This window comes from Struthio camelus, chromosome 17, assembly GCF_040807025.1.
Source record: "Struthio camelus isolate bStrCam1 chromosome 17, bStrCam1.hap1, whole genome shotgun sequence".
In the NCBI taxonomy this organism is placed as follows: domain Eukaryota; kingdom Metazoa; phylum Chordata; class Aves; order Struthioniformes; family Struthionidae; genus Struthio; species Struthio camelus.
In genome coordinates this window covers 4,483,402-4,498,207 of record NC_090958.1, presented here as the reverse complement: position 1 = coordinate 4,498,207, position 14,806 = coordinate 4,483,402, and the positions used below count along the sequence as shown (strand labels likewise).

General features: G+C 56.0%; 1 protein-coding gene across 1 annotated transcript; it reads left to right on the top strand.

Moving 5' to 3' along the window:
• The first annotated feature begins 489 nt into the window (after nt 1-489).
• Nucleotides 490-8,442, top strand: LOC138061374 (uncharacterized). The gene is made up of 6 exons (XM_068911085.1): nt 490-714; nt 2,570-2,670; nt 2,895-2,982; nt 4,207-5,370; nt 5,645-5,850; nt 7,181-8,442. Exons 1-6 carry the CDS (start codon nt 663-665, stop codon nt 7,316-7,318), a joined length of 1,749 nt encoding a protein of 582 aa, XP_068767186.1. The 5' UTR covers nt 490-662; the 3' UTR covers nt 7,319-8,442.
• Nucleotides 8,443-14,806: the final 6,364 nt, after the last annotated feature.

The following is a 14,806-nucleotide window of genomic DNA, read 5'->3' as shown; positions in this document are numbered from 1 at the left end:
GCGTTCCCCTGTGCTGGCTTTGGGAGCGCTGGCGGTGCATGAGCAGGTTTGTCTCCCCTGTCCTCTGGGGTCTGAAGAGCGCTCTGTGTTCGTCCCCTTGGCCCAAAGGAAGCAGAGGTGGCCTGGGTGAGGTGGGCCCAGGGAGATGGCCCAGGGGAGAAGGAGGCCCAGAGCAAGAGGAGGTCCAGGGGAGAAGGGACAGGGGAGGTTGCCCAGGGGAGGAGGCCAGGGGAGGAGATGGCCCAGGGAAAGAGATGACCCAGGGGAGGAGATGGCTCAGGGGAGGTGACCCAGAGGAGGGACAGGGGAGGAGATGGCCCAGCGGATCTTATCCAGGGAAAGAGGTTTTCCAGGTGAGACAGCCCAAGTAAAGAAGGCCAGGGGAGGAGAAGGGGAGGAGGTGTGCCCAGGGGAGGTGGCTTGGGGAGGAGCTTGTCCAGGGAGGTAACCCGAAGGAGGACACCCAGGGGAGGAGGGACGGGAGAGGTTGCCCAGAGGAGGTGGCCGGGAAGGTGTCTGGGGTGAGGAGGGTCACGGAGAGTGCTGGGGGAGCCAGCCCTGGGGCAGGCGGCGGTGCAGGATGGCAGCGGCAGGGTGGCCAGGCAGGTTGGGGCAGGCCAGGGCCCCTTGGTGGTGGCAGCAGCGGCGTTGCCCGGTGACGGATGGACGCAGGCAGCGCGCGGGGCCTGCCCGGGCTGCGGCCGTGGGGCCCAGGTGAGCGCGGGCTGGGATGGGGCTGGGGACCCCGACAGCAGCGGGTGGGCAGGTGGGTGGCCCTGGCCCTAGGACGGCCTTGCTGCCTGCTGGGCAGGCTCGCAGCACTGGGGGGGTGGGCAGGGGGGTTCCGGGTGGGCAGTGCCGGGTGCAGCAAGGGCATCGGTGTCTCGACTTTCAAAGGGAAGGAAAAGCGCTGCCCCCTGTGGTGCCCACAAACACGCGTGGCCTCCCCTCCCCTCCCGTCGGCGCCGCCCTGCAGCCTCAGCCAGCAGCTCTGGGAGGTGGGTGAACCAGGCCGCGTTGTTCTTGACGTGTTGACTCTGAAGCCTAATGAGTTCACCGAGCCTTTTAGAATGTGTTACTGTCACCGGGAAGAGCAGGACCCGGTTCTGTTAACAACCCGCACAGCTAGGTGCTGTGTCTGCACAGAGGTCCCAGGGAGTGGGGACCAGCAAGTTGTTTGCATTACAGACTGCTTTGCTGTGAAAAGCAGACTGCGCACCTCCCCTGCCCTGCCAGGCTCCGCATAGCTTAGGGATATTTTGCTGTTTTCCAGCTGCTAGTGCAGGGGTGATGGCCAGTTCTGAACTCAGCTGGTTTATTGGGCTGAGCTGCCTGTCTTGCTGCACTGCTGCGGCCCGGGTTTCCACAGCCCTGCGTCCGCTGTGTGCTGCTGTTCGCTGCTTGCACCGGGACTTAGCAGCTGGTGGTGAAGTGCATGAGCCCACATGGCAGATCTGTGTTTGGGGCATCCTGCTCCTCTCAGCCATGAGGGCCCTCCAGAGCTGCAGAGTGGGTGCGAGCCTTGCTGCCGCGCTTTCTGCTGCAGGCCGGGCAGCATGGCAGATGGGGAGATGGAAGCGGCTGTCTGCGACAGCCAGAGCGAGCGACTCATGAATCGCAGTAAGGGTTGGGCCAGTCCTGATCTCAGCAGTGTCAGGCAGTGCCCAGCCTATGGAAGCCCATGGCATGGATGTACCCGGCTGTTCCACATGCTGTTTACCAACCAGCCTTTGCTCCTGTGCTGTCGGGGATGGGGTTGTCCCGGCCACTCAGTAGCTAAGCGGTTTGCAAGCCCAGGGTGCAAGATGTCAGAGCTCCTGGCTCCTGCCTGCTGCCCTCTCCATCCTGTCCCCACACCAAGGTTCAGCCCTCTGGGTCCCTCAACCAGCTCTTAATTTTGCAGCCCTTCCTCATCCCATCTGGGTTTCACTGCACTGCAGTGACTGAGCTGCGCAGGTCTAAAGGCAAGGAGAGACCTGGAGAGGCAGCTAGTGTCTGCAGGGCAAGGGAAGGCCAAGAAGGCCTATGTTCACCTCACATCCTGGGCTCATGGGGATCCTGGGGCCAGGAGAGACGACAGTGTCTGAGAGGGAAGAAACAACCCGAGAGGCTCTGAGGCTTCCTGCTAAATGCTTTGGCCTGACCTCCCTGCATAGCTTTCTGCAAAGAAGCTCATAGAGGGCTGCCAGCACCCACCAGCGCCTTTGATCAAAAAGGAACCTTTAGCCCCAGATCTAGAGGTGCCCTACATATGGTGCATGCGCATGCACATACACATGTGTATAGACACAAGCACATGCATATGTGCACATGCTGACCTAGACCCTGTGAGGAGAGACTGCTCGATACATGCTTTGGACTGCAGGAAGCCCCCACCTTAGTGGAGCCCAGTAGCTTGCAGACAGCAGCGGCCATGCTGACAGTCTTCCCTGGCCCAGAGGTGGTCTCCAGTCAGTGCCCCCTCCCCACTGCCCCAGCTCCCTTGGCAAGGAAGGATTTATACCTCCAGTGCTTAAAGACCTGTTACGCTCTGCCCTGATGAGACCCTCTGCTTTTCTCTTTTCTGCAGACCTGGACACAGAGAAGCAGCCTGGGCTTGCGAGACTCTGGGCAAAGGAGCACTGCAACCACATACTGGACTCCATCAATGCCCAGCTCAGCCAGGTGCAGGTGATTGGGGTGGGCTGGGTCACAGCATCGATCTGAGATGTGGGAGGTCTAGAGGGACAGTCCAGGGGATGATGAAGCACCAATACTGTGCTGTTCCTGCCATGTCTCATCCCTCCAGTGCCCTGGTTGGTTCTGAAAGCATGGGGATGTGCATGTAGCCCTGCTTGGTCACCAAGGACTGCAGTAACCTGCAATCTCCCACGCTTTCTCTCTCCTCTCTGCAGTGGCAGGGCCATGGTGTGCAAGTCATGGGCAGCAGCAGAGACCATGACATCTCTTCTGACACCTCCCTCAATGTCTCTTGGCCAGCTGGTGAGTGTGGCTTGTTCTGGCAATGTCTCTTGTTGCAGCCCTCCTGTTGTGATGTAGGAGGAGGTGGCCAGAGCAGTCACTGGCAGGGGATGGAGCTGGAGCTGGAGCTGGAGCTGGAGCTGGAGCTGGAGCTGGAGCTGGAGCTGGGCCAGTCCAGCAGTAGCTGCATCCTGCTGCAGCATGTCCTGGAGCATTTCTCCAGGGACATGCTGCTGTTCTGCTTCGGACCAGGTCTTAGCATCACAAGAGCAGCCTGGAACATCCCTGTAAGGGACCGGAAGAGTTTTACTGGCAGCACAGAGCTCTCTGCAGGTACCATGGGTAGATTTCTCAGAGCTGGTTCTGCCTCCCCAGCCTGCCAGACCCTCTGTAGGATGTACAGTCCAAATCCTCCTGTAGACAGAGGAAGTCTCACTGGGACTCGCTGGGAAGTAGGAAATGGATGCACAGATGGAGAATTTTGCAGCTGCCACTATTTAAACAAAACAACACAGCATCACAGAGACCAAAATATGATGCAGATGCTACGGCACAGGATTTTATCCTGGGAAACTGGGGTTGCAGTACAAACGTTGAAAGAGGGAATAATGTGGCTTTTGTGAAGAGGCAAAGGGCAGTTTGGGATGAGGGGTTCTCACTTCAGGTAGTAGCTTTGCCTGGCATGGTTCCAGCCGGAGAAACCATCAATGGATACCATTTCAGCTAAGGCAGGTCCTTTCTGAGCAGATGCCCTCTGGATTAGGATGTTTTTCACCTCTCAGAGCTGTTACCTGAGGCCCTGCTTTAAGGAAACACCATCTTAAGCTGTAGCAGAGCTTGCAGCTTCCCAGCTATATGCCATACTGCCTGGTCAAGCCTTTGCAATGCGCCTACCACTGAGCTGCACTGCTGGGACGATGCCTGGAATTGGCCAAAGAAAGATGCACGTTTTGGAAGCAGAATCTGCTCCTCTTCAGGTTCACAGCCTGCCTTGTCTTCTGGGCTGCCTTAGATCCCTTTGGTGCCTTGTCTCAGATACAGGCTGAATGTTCAACGCTCATTCAGGAGTGCTGGTGTGAGTCAGGCAGCCAAGAACTGAGCTCAGGTGGACAGTTTCCCTGTGAGGGCAGATATTGCTAGCACCTCCAAGCTGGTTCAGATCCAGGTGGATGGATCCAGCTCCTTCCCATCCCTGGGCCCATCAGGGTGTACAGGAAACTCATGACTCTCTACTCTCCTGTGCAGGACTGGAAGAATACCCTGCATCCAAGGCTGGATACCTCCAGGGTGAAGCCAACCCCTTGCAGAAGGAGGATTGCTGGAGGGTGGCTCATCTCCTTGACTCCCAGTCCAGCCTGGAGCAATCAGGGGCTCAGAGCAGCTCCAGCTCTATCTGCACGGAGGACTTTGCTGCCAGGTTTCAGGAGAGTATGGTCGAGCCTCTGCTGTTCTCCGAGGATGAGGAAGATGAGCCCTTCTCAGTGGGGAGCGGGTGTACCAGGGATGTCCCAGCAGTAGGCAATGGCAACTCTTTCCCCGCTGAGGAACATGACACTGGGCAGGATGAGTTCTTGCTCTCCACAGGGAGAAGACAGGATGTCCCACAGCAGTTGGAGGTGGAGCTGGGCTGTCTGTTGCAGAGCACCTTTCCATCTCTGATGAGGAGGGAGAGCCTGGAGTCTCTGGGAGAAAGGATATCCAGATTGAGCCGGAGCAACGCTGTAATGGCAGGGATGGAGCCAGCCAGCTTCCCAGAGTGGTGGGCTCCCATTCCAGCCCCTGCCAAACAGGTGAGCGTGGGCCAGAAGGACTCCTCCCGCTGGGCTCCATGCTCTGGGGAAGGCCCACTGGACAGCACATTGAGTGGTGACGAGCCGAGTGCTGGGTATTCCCAGAGAGTTGCAGACACCTCTACCAGCAGGACCCAGGCCTGGGACAGGGAGCCCCAGAGTACACGAAGAACTCAGAGCCTATCCAAGATGGTAGATTGGCACTCTTCCCCAGAGAGCTCCTGGGCCACCACAACCGCTCCCTCAGGCCCTTCGCTGCCTTCCAAGCAGGGGCTCAGCCCTGAGCTTGTCCCATCTCCCTGCCCCTGCTTACGGTGGTCTCCTGAGTCAAATTTGTTGGGACAGGGATGGACTCTGCAGGGAGCTAATGAGAGAGGGTGTTCAACAAGATGTGCAGGAGTTCCTGTCCCTCCAGCCTCAATCTCTGCAGGCAGCAGTTTGCCAGGGTATGACGGTGCTGGGACCAGATGGCATCCCATGAGCAGACCTGTGAGGTTGAGACAGAGGGAGTCATCAGCTCTCTGGGGACAGTCTGGAGGGGACGTCTCCCTTGCTGTGGCTGATGCGGACGTGGAAGGAGCTGGTGACAGGCTGAGGAGAGCTCGCTCCTGGGCACATTGTAAGTGTGGGGCGGTGCTGGAAGAGGATGGGGGGAACTGGAGCCACCTCTGAGAGCAGGGCCTGTGGGCACAGGAGGGAAAAAGGTGGAAACAACATGGCTGGGCCAGAGACCACCTCTCCAGGCTGGCTGTCCTTGGAGGTGGAGTGAGCTGTATGCAGGCTCCCGGGCCTTGCTGACATTAGGACATCTCTAGGTTTTCTAGTCACTCCTGGGATTTAGCTGTGGTAGTTTGGCTCCCCCCGCTGCACACACATGCTGTTTTTTACTGCAGGTACCAATCCTGGAGCAAGATCCCCCAGAGTGTACAGCCTTCACTCCTCCAGGGATGGGGGCCCCCTGGACACCTCCAAAGATCCATCATCCTGTGGGAGCAGCCACTGGTGGAACAGCGGTGCTGAGGGGTCGACCTGGAGCCCAGGCAAAGTGGCCAAGCCCTGTTGGGAACGTTCAAGGCTGGAAGCCAGCCTAACTAACAAGGTACTGCCTGGGTCAGCCGTCAGCTCTCCCTGCAAAGATGAGTGCACACTGCCTACCCCATGTTGGGGCACAGTGAAGGCTTCAGCGTCTATCATAGGAGCTCGGAGAATAATCCCCAAATAGGCCACAGCCCATGGCATCCATCTACAGCAAGGGAGAGACACTATATTTTGGGGCAAGGGCTTGTTGCACATGAAAACAAGCTGGCTTTTATCCCTGTTTGAGTGACTGTTCCTGCCAACCAAGCGGGACAGCCCCAGATAGAGAGACACGACAGTGAGACACCCCAGGATGCTCAGGGATGTGTGAGGGTATAGCTCCCAGCCTTGCTCTCTGTCGGGGTGTCTGTCGCACTTGGAAGCCCCCTTACCGTAGGAGGGCAGGACATGGGAGCAGAGCTGCTCTCCCTGAAGTCTGCAGGGATCTGGAGTTATTGGAACCCTGGGCTGGTGGTTTCTGGGAAGATACTGCTCTTTGTACAAGTGGAAATGTTCCTGGGGAGAAATGTGGGTTCCTGGCCTGAAAGAGGTGTCAGCGGCTCTACCCACGGGCCATGAGGGAGCAAGGGGCTGGGAATGGTGCTGAAAGACCTGGTTGTGAGCGAGAGGGAGGGAGCAGCCGGAGGGCATAGGACTTTCATGGGTCTGGTTGTTCCATGAGAAAAGGTTGACTGAGCCACCAGCCAGCCCCCTGACACACACGTGTCTGCTGACATCCTCGAACCCTTGGGGTCTGAGATCTCTCCAAGCGAGTCAGTCCCAGGACCAGGCTGCCCTGGCTCCATCCTCTTGGAGGGTGACTCTGGCAATGTGGGAGAAGGGGCCCCAACGCTGGTGTGGGGGAGTCAAGCCCAGATGTGTGTGGCTAGTCCACCTGTGCTGGTTGCAGTGGTAGGACAGGCACATCTGGATGCAGTACCTCTCAAATTGTCCCTGCAAGCTAGCCCATAGCTGTTACATGGCCTCTAAGGACCTTTGCCCAGTGAGTGCAGCCTGGCTTTGTCCTCATTTTAAGGCAGGAGAAGAGGCTGGAGAAGGGAAAGGACTGAAGCATCCCAGAGAGCTACTGCCCCTGCAGGGCTGCAGGCAGAATCAGGCCCCACAAGCTTGTGGGAGGGGGCCTAGCCATGGTCTTGCTTCCCAGCCTCACAGCCCAGCAGGGGTGTGCAGAGAGTGGGAGGGGACACAGCCCAAAGGCCAGGCCTGACCCCTGCCCTTGGGTCCAATGCAACACCTGGCAGCAAGCCCTGCCCATGGCCTTGCAAAGGCCGTGGACCCTCAGGGTGGGGAAAGGAGCATATGGCTTTTATAATCGTTCTCTTGTCTTCTAGTGTGCAGGCAGGGAGCCAGCATCGCTGTATTGGTCCTTGCAGAGGAACTGGAAAGGAGTGCAAGAGCTGGAGTCCTGTGCAAAGAAGACTCAGAGCAAAGGAGACAGAGCCCGGTATGCTGGGGCCTTCAGAGACTGATCCTGCACTAAGGCTGAAGTGTCAGCCCCAGGAATTGGGCTCAGTCATGCCCACAGATGTCTGCCAGTGCCCTGGGAGTAGAAGATGGTATTGAGACCACGAAAGGGTCCTGGACGTGGGGGTGCCGGATGGGCTCTGGGACATCTCCACAGAGTCCCTGTTTGCAGAGCCAGAGGAGTGCTGCAGATAGATAGAAAACGCCAGGTGCCCTTTGGGTGACACTGTCCCTGCTGTAAGACTGGCCCAGCACTCCTGGAGCACACGCATGACTGATAGGCACCACACAGGCAAGCGTGGGACTCAGGATGGTACAGCCCATAGAAGAGGGGTTTACTCTGGGGTGCTCCCCAGGAGTTTAGGAAGCCTGAGTGCACCATGGCCAGAACCACCACACTGTGGGGTTGCCATAGCCCTCCAGTGACCCCATAAGTGCTGAGCAAACCTACTCAGCAAAGGAGAAGTGACACTGCAGGCTCACACTGTAAGCATCTTGGCGCTGCGGAATTTTGTACTGGATTAGCTGTTGAATATGCACAGTTATCTTTTGAATATGCGTACTGATATCTGTTGGCCATACTGCTGAGTGTTCTGTTGACCATCCTGTTGGCATCCATACTGTTATTGTCTGAGGCCATCTGTTCTATTGTCCAACTGTGGTCTGGCATTGATCGACTGAATAATGAACTAAGCTTGGGAAGAATAAAAGGAAGTAAGCCACATACCTCTGTGTGGGCTCGGACTCACCGTCAGCTGGTCTGCGGACCAGACAGCCCACCCATCAACAGTGATACCGCTGATGCCAAATGCCAGGGAGAACCTGAATCCTCTTGGCGCAGCTCAAGTGTGGTGAGAACAATGTGGGGAAAACTATACCAGAGGGGTGACCCATAAGGACAAGGAACGTGTGAGAGCAGTCATTACACTGTGCATCTAAGAATGGTCATTGTACTGTGCATCTGTGACTTAACCATAGCGTGCTGATATGTGTTTTCTATTTTTAGTTCTTTACTATACTTTTTAGCTTTGTTATACTTGTAGATTGTCCGCTGTTAACTGTGTAGTGTTGTCCAATGTCCGTCATATGTGTAGAACCGCTTAGCTCTAATAAATTCTTATATCTGACCAATGATGATCTCTTGAGTTCAGTGCAAGTAACTCCAGAATCTGAAAGAATCCCGGATGCCCCTATAGTGGTGCATCACAATGACATGTGCTGGCAGGAGCTGACAGAGCTGGAGAAGGAGGTGAGCACCCGGAGGTGGCTGAACGGGGGGGCTCACCAGGCATAGGTGAGAGGCAGGGACAGGCTGGAGGCTGGGGGATCAGCAGGCAACCAGGGTGGGATGTGGTCCTGGTGGGGCTCTCAGGCAGCCATATGTTGGCAGCATGGAGGACAGGAGGCTGCAGAGGGTAAGAGAGCCCAACTCAGGCTGTGCTGGCCAGAGCTGCTGGCTCTGCTGCAAGAGAAGAGTAATGCCTCTTTCCTGTCCACGATGTTAGGTCCTGAGCTGGCTCCTGGAAGACAGAAAGACACGGGGGGCAGAAAAGAAGGGAATTTTTGAATCTCAACAGGGGCTCCTGTGGGAGCAGAGCTAGGGAGCCTGTGCTGACTGGCAGGAGGGGCTGGAGAAGGAGCTAAGGAAAACGTCAGCTTTGCAAAAAGAGAAACTGGAGCTACAGAAGGTCAGTGTCTTCATGGATTTTCTGTGGATTCAGGGTGTCAACAGAGGGATTCTGAGAGGGACCAAAAGAGAGCAAGTAGAACAATTCCTTCATTAGAGGCTAAGCCTCGTAGCCAGACATCATCAGAAGGTCCTTGGAGAGTCCTGGAAGATGCTGGCAGAGGCAGGGGGAGCAAGGGTCCTGGGGACAGGCAGAGGGAGCAGGCAGCTCTCTCAGCTCCAAAGATCCCACAGCTGTGGGGTAGCAATCCCCACAATGATGAGTCTTCCCTCACCAAATTTGAGAATTTGTCCTTTCATAAGGAGTTTGAGTTTCTAAACGGTTCCCAGCACTTGACTTCTGCCCTTGCATTATGCACTGTGCAATGCTGGAGGGTGTTACTGTCCCAGGTAATGGCAGGTGCCGTATTCCACTGCTTAGATATTTCTTTCCTGCTGCTTCTTTCTGTTGTTATGCTTAAAGCAGTTTTTTCCAGCCTTTGGAGGCTGCATCTCTTCTGTGACCAGTACTTGATGACCACTGAGTTATTTATAGTCCTGAGCTCCTTGTTTTCAGCCTGTACTCATGGTCAAGGGCTTTACTTGTGACTCCATGCTGAAAATATACATCATCACAAGAGACACCTGGTACCAAGTGCTGCTTCACACTGCAAGTTATTGTAATAACTTGATAACAAGCCTAACAGGCCAGGACTTGGGCCTTGCAGTCAGCATAAGGCTCAGTTGTGCTAGGCCTGTGGGTACTTCCTAGCAATAGTCCTGCGTCCTGCCTGGCTCCAGCAGAGACCGACTCCTGGCAGTGCTGCTCCAGAGGGACTGAAGCCCTGTGCTCAAGCAGTCACCTAGAGCAGATTGCCCAGGACCCTGTCAAGATGGCTTTTGTATATCTCCAGGGAAGGAGATTCCACAGCCTCTCTGGGCAGCCTGTTCCAGTGCTCAGGCACGCTCACACTAAAGAAATTTTGCTTATGCTCAGGTGGAACCTCCTGGGTTTCGGTTAGCGCCCATTGCCTCTCCTCCTGTCACTGGGCACTACTAAGAGGGGTGAGCAGGCTGAGGTGGTGCTGTGCAGTGTGATCAGCATCAGATACTTGCCTGTCCTGGTCTCCCCTGGTGCAGGGAGCGGAGTGACTCGGGCATCGTCAACAGGGCTGGCACCCTGAGTGAAGACTGCAGTTCAGCAGGATGTTCCTGGGCTCGTACCACAGGCTTGGCTCACACAGAAAGGGTAGTGTGACCCCAGCTTCCCTTGCAGAGACTCTGCGAGCTGGAGCATCATACCCGCTCCCTCCTGCAACGGAGGCAGGAAGCCCTGGACAAGCTGCCTGTGCTGCTCCAGAAGGAGAAGATGGACATGCTTCGGCAGCTCCAGGAAGCCCTGGAGCAGGTCAGGAAAGGGAGAGCGAGTATCTGGAGATGTGGCATTGCTCAGCCCCAATCCCGTGTAAGGAGTCAAGGACTCAGCGCCCTGGAGCTGAGTTAGCATGGGAACCCCACTGGGCAGGAGGCAGCTGCCAGGACACACCATAGCTGGTCATGTACAACCACAGAAAATCTTCACTCCCCTAGCAGAGCTAGCTGCTCCCCTCAGCTGGCTGAGGACTACAGCTACCCAAATGCCACAGAGGAGCAAAGCAATGCTACTGACCACCAGTGGAGCACAGCAGCCCAGATGTGCTGTTCCCTCACGGTCAACCTGCTGTTCCACCCTATTTATAGCAGGCGTGGCTGCTGCAGCTTGGGGCAGGGGGCTTTGGGCTGGCAGCTGCCAGAAGGGCTGTGCAGGGACAGTGGGGTCCACATGGTGCATCAGGTGCCAAGCTCAGCAGCTGCCTGCCTCATGGGTGCAAGGCCTGTGCTCCAAGCTGGAGATGCCTCACAGGGGCAGAGAAGATGCCCTCCAAGGAGCCTTTGTGCATGACCTGTTTGTGGGTCAGGTAGGGACTCCTTCGCTGCACTGAAGCCAAATCAAGCTTATCCTGGTCAGTACTGGCTGGATGTAGTGTCTCTGGGTCCCTCCTAGAAGCTCTGGCATGGCTGCAAGACTAACAACCTTTATGTGAGAGGCTGTGTGGAATTTGGGCAGACTCGGGCTTTATCTGTTGCCTGGCTTGGTCAGCTCTGGGGCAGTGTAGGCACAGCTCTGACATGTGTCTGTTCTGGTGGCTGCTCCCCCAAGGACGAGCTCGAGGTAGAACCCAGCTGCAAGTGCAGCTGCAGCGGCTGGAGCAGCAGCACCTTCTGTGCAGCCCACAAAGGGAAACTTCCCTGCAGGAGCCAGTGGTGCCAAGGCAGGCTGGGCACTCCTTGGCAAGGCATATCTGCTTGGCATGTCAGTGCCTCCCTGACTTGCTTCCTAGCAACCCCATGGGGCAGAGCCTTTCACCAGCAGTGTTTAGGTGCATCCCTTAACCACGTGGCATTCCAGACCTGGAGGGGAGGCCAGAGTCCTGTGATGCCTGCCCAGCATGGGCCAGTGGGCTGGTGGCTAAGCAGACTCCTGCATCCTGCATCTCTGGAGCATTCTTTGTGGAGAAGCCCCTTGGCATTATCAGGCACTCTGGCTCTCCATCTCTGAACATAGCCCATTTCCTCCAGCTCATCTCCACTCTCTTCCTGCCATGCGCTCCGAGTCCTGCATGGCCTCAGGGAGGAAATACAGCATCACCTCAGAGACCTACAGAAGGATAGCGAAGCCCAGAGGGGCTCCATCCTCCACCTTCAGAGAGAGAAGGTGATTTGAGCAAAGGGGGAGGCAGGAGGGTCTCACTCTGCACAGCCAGAGTGGTTTCTGGACCACTGATGTCTGCTGTGGTCATCCTGAACCAGAGCGCAGCCCTGCTTCTTCCTCCTTGAAGCCTCAGTGCTCAAGGGAGCCAAGAGAGGCTATACCTTCTCCCTGGGCTACACAGCTGGAGAAAGGCACTATGAGGGCTCAAGGAAGCAACTGTGACAAAGTACAGGTTTAGTGGGGCAGCACATTAGAGCCCTGGGGAGCAGAAGCCATGTTTCTCTAGACTAGGAGATTTCCAGAGACTGTTTCTTCCCCTCTCTGTGCTTGTCTGTGATCTTAGCTTGGCCACTGCTGGGAAAACAGTCCTATGGAGAAATCCAGCAGTGGTCAAGGGCATAGCACTGAATTGGGGATGGCAGCTGCTAGGCTGCACAGTCTCACACCCTCTGCCTGCATGAAGCAATTTTTGCTCGTTGAGGCAGAGCAGTGATGGAGCAAGGAGGACCCTCTGTCTGCTATACCAGCTGCAAAGCCCCCTGCCTCTCTTTGCAGCAATAAAGTAGACAGGATCTGTGATGGGGTCAGCCCTTGAATGAACGAGACTTCCTCATCCTTGGAGCCTGCTAGCACGGCATGACAGGAGGTGGAAATGTGTACCAGAGAGAGCCACCTTTCCAGCCCCACTTAGACCCCCATATGCAGGCTGCAGGCAAATTGGGGCTTCCTGTGTTTCTGTCTGCAGGCAGGGTGCATGAGCTGAGGCAGCTGTGAGAGCGAATTCGCACGGAGAAGGAGGCAGGTCAGAGAGCCCTGAACGAGCAGCTGATCCAGGTGAGTGCTCTGCTCCCTGATCCAAAGCTCCCCTGGTCCTTGCAAGGCTCTGGATGGGTTCAGGGGCTTCTAGTGGCTGCTTTCAGGAGGGGCTGCTCTAGCTGGGGTAGCAGAGAGCCACAGGGATCTCCAGCCCCCCCCCCAGCCAGCAGGCTGTGAGGCTAGCTCTATGTCCTTCCTTGGCCTGCTGACTTATTCCCTAGCAACTGCTGCTGTTGTCTAGTGATACACTTCCTATGGCAGAAGGATTTGCAATTTGGCATTCTGAGATGCTGTTCACAAGGGACCACATTGGTGGGGTTGTAGCTCTGTGCACCCTATCTCTCCATTGTCATCTGTGAGGCATGTGTGTTATGTCTCTCCAGACATCATGATAAGCACAGGTGTATGCAGACCTTTGGTGCAATTGCCCTGTGAGTCCACAGCTGACCTCCGACGCAGGCTTTGAGGCTAGCATTTAATGTTAGGTCATGGGGAAGCAGAGACATGTCTGGGAACCAACCCAGTTCTGATCTCCATACCAGGCCTTTGGTCCCCCTCCTGTCCCTTTCATGACCAGGTCAAACTTAGACTCTCTCACACAGAGGCAAAGCAAATATCCATACTTCTGCTCCACCTCTGCCTTGTCCTCAAACACCATGCCCTGCCTGCAACAGCAAAACTTCAGGCCCTTGAGGCTCCTGCACCAAAGCCAGGGCTGTGTGCAAGAGCTGCAGGCAGAGAACATCACCCACTGCATGGGCAACCTGGAGAACCTGACTGTCCTAAGGGGAGAGCTGGGCACCACAGCAAGAGAAAAGGTACTGTGACACCCTGGGTAGGTGTGACTGTCCCCTGCCACAGCCTCACCAAAGCACTAGTCCAAAGCAAACAAGTGATGCAGAGCGCCATGGCACCATGCCCAGCCCAGGTGGGATGTGGAGCCTGTGCCAGGTGCACAGAGCACTCCAAAGAGACAGTGGAGTGGAATGAGTACAGCCCTGCAGCAGGGCGCAGGACACCAGGGTTTTGTTTCTAACCTAGGGGGACTGAGCAAGCCCCCGATCACATTGAGTATGCGTAGCGCATGGGATTAGTGATATTGGGCTTATTTGTGCAGGACCTAGGGATCTGCTAGTGGGAGAGCCATGTAAGACCTAGGGAGTCCTCTTCTGAGTTTGCCTGGAGTAGGTGCAGGGCCCCTACACTTCTCTTTCCAGGCTGTGGCTTCTCCTCTTTTCTCCTTAGTCTCCTGTCTCTTACCCTTGGATAAAGCCATGGGGCACATGTCACAGGCAGGCTGGCTGTAGCATTTCCCCTTCTGTTCCACCATGAGGAAGCATGTTTTCATGCCCCATGAAACCCCACGGGGGTTGTGGGACATGGTCCCTTGCCCATCCTCCCTGCCCACATTGCCTTTGCACTCTGCCCCACTTACCTTCTTCGGATCTCTTTTTCTCCACTTGACTGTCTCTTACATTTCTCCTGGCCTTCCTGCTCTCTGCCATCTGCTTCCACTGTCCCCAGCAAGCCAGGAAACCCCATCCAGCGGGCTTGGGGAAGAGGAGCCGATGCTGCTCTGGGCTTGCATCGCTCTTTCTCCTTTGTGGCAGAGGCTCCTGATACCAGATCTCATCTTTCCCCCATGCACTGGGGTGAGCAGCAGGAGCTAATGGGACCGCAAGAAGGGTTTTCTCCTGTGGCCAGGATTTGGGCTGGGGCAAGAGGGCAGTGGGACTGTGAGCCGTCCCTGGTAGCTTGATCTCCCTGTGCATGCCCAGAAGGACCATTTGTGAAGCTGCAGGGATGCAGAGTGGCATTGAGGCTTATGCTTTTGGACTGGGAAAGGATATAGGCAAGGAGATCTGGTATATGGGGGAATTTACACTAGAAGAAGTCTTGCGCCTTCTCATGTCAAGGTGGAGACTGGAGCCAATCATATTGCCAGTGCCTTGGAATTAGGAGTCCGGCTTCAAGACAGTCAATAATTCCCAAACCCAAGAAACTAAGTGCTGTTAAGGCTGGCAAGCTTGTACCGTGGAGGTCAGTTTCAGTTTCCAAATTCCAAGTAAGTCATCATGTCAGGTGTAAAAATGAGTTCCGTTGATATGTACCTGATTGGCATAAAGCAGGGCCACTTGGCAGAAGAGAAGGGGACTCAGGAGGTTTCTCCTGCAGAGAGTGCCTGGAAGAGCACCAGGGATGGTGATCAGGAGCACTGGAGCTCAGGGATCTCACTGCAGCTCCCTCGCTCTGGGGGTT

Coding starts and splice junctions, on each gene's coding strand:
- LOC138061374 (XM_068911085.1), top strand. CDS start 663: ATGGACGCAGGCAGCGCGCGGGGCCTGCCCGGGCTGCGGCCGTGGGGC. Junction 2,983..4,206: donor CAATGTCTCTTGGCCAGCTG/GTGAGTGTGGCT, acceptor TCTCCTGTGCAG/GACTGGAAGAATACCCTGCA. Junction 5,371..5,644: donor AGCTCGCTCCTGGGCACATT/GTAAGTGTGGGG, acceptor TTTTTACTGCAG/GTACCAATCCTGGAGCAAGA.